This window comes from Topomyia yanbarensis, chromosome 2 (assembly GCF_030247195.1).
Source record: "Topomyia yanbarensis strain Yona2022 chromosome 2, ASM3024719v1, whole genome shotgun sequence".
NCBI classification, from domain to species: Eukaryota; Metazoa; Arthropoda; class Insecta; order Diptera; family Culicidae; genus Topomyia; species Topomyia yanbarensis.
In genome coordinates, this window is record NC_080671.1 from 350,723,760 (window position 1) to 350,730,095 (window position 6,336).

The 6,336-nt window shown below is 36.8% G+C and overlaps 1 protein-coding gene across 1 annotated transcript in view; it reads right to left on the reverse strand.

The window, feature by feature from the left end:
• The window catches only part of LOC131684235 (T-box transcription factor TBX10), an 84,479-nt gene extending 78,344 nt beyond the window's left edge, over window positions 1-6,135 (reverse strand). Inside the window, exon 1 of the mRNA XM_058966927.1 lies at window positions 5,190-6,135. Coding sequence (XP_058822910.1) covers window positions 5,190-5,439 — 250 coding nt within the window. The 5' untranslated portion in view covers window positions 5,440-6,135. The remainder of the gene's footprint in view (window positions 1-5,189) is intronic.
• Window positions 6,136-6,336: the final 201 nt, after the last annotated feature.

Here is a 6,336-nt window from a genome sequence, read left to right on the forward strand (position 1 = left end):
AGCAACGGTGGTCCTGAAAATATGAAAAAGTAGAATCGACGTATAGAAGGATGTAGTGAATTCCATCAAATCCTCAAAGATCGCTTCGAGTTGTTTGCTAGCAGACAGTACATATTAAGATTCTGTATTGAACCATTTGTAACTTATCTAAAAAATCAACATCACAGAGAACCTGGGATCAAACCAAACAGCATCCCGAGAAAATTCGAAGTATTTACAATTTTGTAGAAAGTAGCTTATTCAAACAAATTTATTATTTATGCAATGACAAAGGATGAAATCTTCATAATGATATTGCGAAATCTGCGAATTGCTTAGTGTGTGCTGCAACAATTTCGCAGCATTTTCACCGACTAGTATTCGCAATGTATTATTCGCATACAGGCGTTCAAACTACTATAGTTTGAACGTCTGTATGGAGATATCAATATATTTATTATTAGCTGTTTCAAAGTTAGTACAGAGAGACGGTCTAATCCTGAAGCTGAATGTTCATCAAAGCGTTTACAAACTTATGCAAACTACAAAATTTCTAATCGGCCTGAGAGCAAATTGAACGGGACGATGCTCTGATCTGTTCATCACCAAAAAAGTCCGAACTTCTCGATATTCTCGAATACAGCCGATGTAGTTCTTGCTATCTTGTATCCCCAATATAATCACATCCTAGGAACATGCTTTGTAAAACCCGTTTCAAATATATTAGCATTTAAAAATCGGAAATAAACTTCGAGCTTAAGAATCGGACAGAGTTCCTTCAGCACAAGAATCGCTTAAAAAAGCTCTCACAATTCTTAAACTCGACAAGGTTGAACCTCCAGCATAAAAACCGTTTAACGCTGGAATGTTGCACTGGGGTACAAATGTACCCCAGGCCTTCGTTGGAGCCGTGTGAAGATGAGAATTCGGCATTTACTCACCTGGGACCCTAACCATATTTCAATTTCGAGTTCCTAGTAAGAGTAGGAAAAGGTAGTATAGCCAGTTTGCTTATAATCTTCGTGGAAGCAGGTGTCAAAGTTGGCGTGGGGTACATTTGTACCCCAGTGTATGGTTGGCGTTAGCGTTTTGTCAGGTTTCGTGCTGTCAGTGGAAATGTGACTCGAGACAATACCAGCTTAAATACTACTTGTTTTACTACGTTAGTACAGTAATTTTGAAGTAGAAAAAATCGTTCTCATTTTTGCTGACTTTTATTGTTTTGTTGTTTATTTTTTATAGTTTTTCAAAACAATGGCTCGCAAGTATAATTTGCAGACAGTAACTGCTGTAACTGGTCAGAAATAATTTTTTCATTTCAATTTCCACCCCATTTGGTAGTATTTTCCAAAACCCGATTTTTAAATTTTTACCCTTCCAAATAATTGCACTTTTTAAAAAATATTAGAATTCCATTTTACACCGTTTCTAAACTAGTTTTAGAATCATTTGATATTTTTAAATAGGTTGAAAATTTGCAAGGTTATAGTAATTTTTGTGAAAAAAGACAAAAACGCGATTTTTTCTTTTTTTTTTGTTCAAGCCAATTCATGTATCATTGATTAAATAAATTCCGTACCTTCACTTAAAAAGCTGTTTTCGCACTTAAAAAACGAAGAACGTTTGTACCCCAGTGCAACGTTCTAGGGTAGAAAATGCAAGTGCAACGTTCTAGGGTTAAAATTAATTAAATCGTACGCAGGATCATCCGTATATCGTGATGTTCAAGATTAAAAGTCGGCTAAAAAAATAAGAATCGGATAATTTTTTTCTGGTTTTTATACTGAATGGATCATATCAACAAATTTGGATTTTGAATGTTTTCTATAGCTATAGAAATGGAAACTATTCTATTGGTTAAACTTACCTTTCCCATAACCACGTACTTTCCCGCTATTTTCATGTCTTCGGCTGTATGTACAAAGCCGTTTTAATTTGTTTTTGTAGTTATCCAAACTACCTTTTTTTTATTTTATTGCCAGTATACGAAGAAAATTCATTAAAAGTCAATAACACTTCCAATCGTCACGGATGTTGATAGCTCGCACAGTGGAAATATAACACAGTACGGATCAATGTTTCCAATAACTTTTATTTTATGGATGTACCATGAATCGATAGATAAACTTCCTGTTAGCTTTCACACATCGAAGGACAAGGTGGTAAAATTACAAAATTTATTTTTTTTATGAAAAATAACTACTACAAATCGTTTTGATCAAAAGTAAACAATCAATCAAAACACTGGTCGAAATGCAAAATGTACCCAACAAGCAAAAACACCAGCTGTCATTCCACCCGCAGCAACTGTCAAACCGGCCTAAAAGTTGAAATCGTGGATTGGACTATATATATTTTTTTTTAAACTTTTCCTAAAGCGAATTGATCACAACTTCTGCACATTATAGTGAATCATTCAAATAACATTCTGTTATTTTTCTATTCAAAAATATCGTTAAACGACTCGATGACGAATCTTTTTGTAGAACGTCTCTGGAAAGAAACATGATTTTCAGTGTTACCTGCCATTCAAAAACTACTTAACTGATGTCTTTCAAACTTTGCATACAGATTCTATGTAAAAAAAAATCTAACCCCTACGTTGACTGTTCGAGATAAATTTTCAGCTGATGGTATTCGACAGAATTTTCATGTTCCTTAAACTGATTTCTTTTGGAACAAGTACGCGTTTGAAAGCTTACTTAACTGTGTAGAAATATCATAGAACATATATTTTATTAGAACATATATTATTATCCGCAATGTTTTTTTTCACAAACGTAAATACTCGCGATTTGATACTAGACCGTGTAAAATGAATCTTAAAATAGAGACATTGTTAATAGTGCATCAAATGATTCAACCGTTTATTAACAACGCTGATTCAAATAGTTTTTCTGTTTTCGATATTACGTGGACGACCGATTCAGTATCTGGATTCTAGACAGTAATTATTCCTATGAAACACAAATTATTGTGAATCGAATTACATTTTGTACAATCTTTATATGCTAACAATTGATAGTTGTCATGTTTACGACGCTTCAAAAGACACTGGTTATTCAAATATCGCGCTGTCAATTTGACAGTGAACCAGAGTCATCGAGGGGACACATTTGAGTGTTACATGACGTAGTCTTGACAATTCCATCTTGAGTTTACCTTTGGCCGCATCTAACAATTGGATCAAATTAGAGTTGCTCTTCAATTTAAGTTTCGGTCACAACGACAATATGCCACATGTACTACCAAGAAGTTGAAAATACATTTTCCGCGTTTTTGATGAACAAGCATTTTGATTTAATAACTTTAAATGATTATTTAAAGTTATTATTGAACTTTCGATTCTTGACAATTTTATTTGCAAACTCTCACCCAATTTGAAAAGCTTCAAACATGTAGGTAGAACTTAGCATTGCAGGCATGTATTGTAACATTGATTGCTGCAAAAAATTCATTTTTTTCCGCAATAATTTGGCTGAACATGAAATTGGAGGCGTGTTAGTCATCGTTCTTTTATCGGCGTTCCCTGCCACTGAAGTATAACATGATGCACCATTTTAATATGATGTTATTGAAATAGAAAATCATTGCAAGGTATAGTAGTTGTGTTTCTATTTTGAAGCGGATTAACTCATTTAAATATGTTTCGTTGAGTTACCTGAAGAAAGAGGAAAATTTTTTATGTTTTTTTGTTACTTTTGTTGCTTTGTACAAGAATTTATATTTTTCTCGACTAGGACATGCCAAGAAATTATAGTTTATTTTCTGTGATTTCTTTCACCGGACAAGCGTCTTGAATTATCACCACAAATCATACATTTGGAATCTAAATGGCAATGTTTAGTGCCGTGCCAAAGGCGTTTTACTTTACTTTACTTTACTCGCACGAGGAACATAACCGTGCTTTTTCTAATACTTTCAAATTATTATTCTCATTACGGCTTAAAGGAGTTAAATAAAACTCCTGGATACTTTTAGCTTTTCTTTCCATATGCAGAATTTGCGAAGAAATAAAATCCAGTATTTTTATTATTTCGTGGATGTCTCGTCGAAACTTTGACCCTCGATAATCTTTACAAGACAACGCTGAAAGCTTATTTAGAAAAACTCTGAAGTGGGAGATCATCACTGTTATCGGCGGAGGAGTTTCTTCTCATTGGAATTACGTACAATGCGAGAAAATTTACAAATTTCTTCAATTTCACATTCGGATAAAACATCGAATGAGTTGCTACAATCAATAGGTTTTTCTGGTGTAAAAGTTGTCCTTTTCCGTTTCTCTTGAATATTTGGCACAAGGCCTTTCTGGCAGAAGCCAGACGCGTTGGAAAAATTCTCGAAAACCGTTTTAGCTCTGAAAAAGATTCTTGGTGTTGAAATATGCTAGGTGAACCAGCAGGTATTAGTTTTGTGATCGGACCGAATGAAGTTTCAAGCCGTACTCTTCAGTCAAGACTCTTTATTCAATATTCAAAGACGACGACTGCAAAAGTCATCGTTATATGTAAACCAGAACTAAGTGTGGTCACTGACCTCATACGACACAAAGGTTCTTTAGGAGACCCAACAAAACGGAACTTTAAACATTGCCTAATGCGTTTTTCTCCTTTGTGAAGAAAATTTGGGGAAAAAACTATTTTTTCTCCACTAAGGAGCGTTTGTTTTAATTATTCCGACTATAGAAGTTTTAACCTTAGGCTCATTCACCTCTTTATTCGGATTAGAAAAATCGCTAACCGTAAGTGTTGGGTTGGGAATGGAACCCAGATGAGCTGCGTAGAAGGCAATCGATTTGCCAACTACGCTATGCCCGTCACTAAGGAGAAAATTGTTTTAAACCACGTACGTTTGCGCAAAAAAGGCACAAAACCTAGCTTAGCATAGTCTTGTAGCTAATTTAGTGCTATTTAGTCAGCTATATGACATTATTTTTATTTGACATGCGGATAACGAATCGAACATTCAATTATTTATTTACATCTATTTTCATGGGGATTATTGTAATACATTACGATCACGTTAATTCATTGCATGGAATTCACTTATATGTAAATAATAATCTTCTCCGAAACAAACTAAGACAATGGTATATATCGATCACTGATCCCCAACAAAGCGAAGAATAAGTAACCAGACGTTAGTTCAATATCAAAAGACTACTTAGTAGTATCGCAAGGTTCCCATGCCTTAGCAATCTGTTCATTCACCTTCTATCTCCTTCATGGGGGTGGATCCATTTTTGTATGGCGTTGCGTTCCAGTACTCCGTCGGGGTGTAGTGATGATGAAAATCAACCGGCATTTCTGCAGCAGAACTAGTGGCCACGGCATGTAGCGCGTCGTACGGCGAGGTGATACCCATATTGGAACTACCATGAATGCCAAGAGCAGTGGCAATGCCACCACCTCCACCGGCGCCGTCGGAATGTCTAATGCTGCCAAAGTCCAAATGATGCATTACGGCTATGGGGCAGCAAGGTCTCCTTTTAGTTTGTTTCGGCGCCGGAATAAATCAATCGACAACCGTGTCACAAATTTCGCACACTTTTAACACTTCTCAACACATACTCCGTTGACACTTCACTCACGCCCTCAGGGGGTGTTTTATATTTGTTATCAAAACGATTATTTTTTGGCAGCGATGACTGCGAACAATATTTGCCTGGGCGCTAGGAGTTGACTAGGAAGCACCCAAACAAACCATTTGGTCAGGTCTAGCTACTAGTATTACAACGAATCATAAGCCAGGGTGCAAAGAAGATCACATTTTTCACGGCTACCAGTGATCAACACCTAATTGTCTCGCACTTTCACAAAAATTTTCACACCTCAAACGCGCGGTCTATAGCGTACGACCAGCATAAAGTATTGAAAACCGAGGATCCCGGGGGGCTCCGTTTGATGATCCCGGTCCAAGCACCGATATATCAGCAAGTAAACACACTATCGCCGGCCAAACAATAATAATAATTAAACTTTCAACCGGTAGCGAAGATTTTCCCCTTTCCGACCCAATCGAAGAGATGGGTCCATAAAGCAACACCGCGGGCGCGAACCGTTGATCGTACAATAAAATTATCAAGAATATTCGACCGGTTTTGAATATTGCCGCACGCGCGCTCGTTCGACGGTCCACCGATTGCGGAGCGTCCGGGTCCGGGTCCGAAGCGAAAGAGAGAAAATGATCCGGGTCCGTTCTACCCGATGGGAAAATCGCTTTTCATTCGAGTGGTAGCACTCGCACTAATGTTACTACTACTTCTACTGTGTGATGATCGTGCAGGATCAAAAAATGGAAATAAGATTGGTGCGGGCGAGAAAGTGCGAGACAGAAGACAGCTCGAAGCAGAGTGTT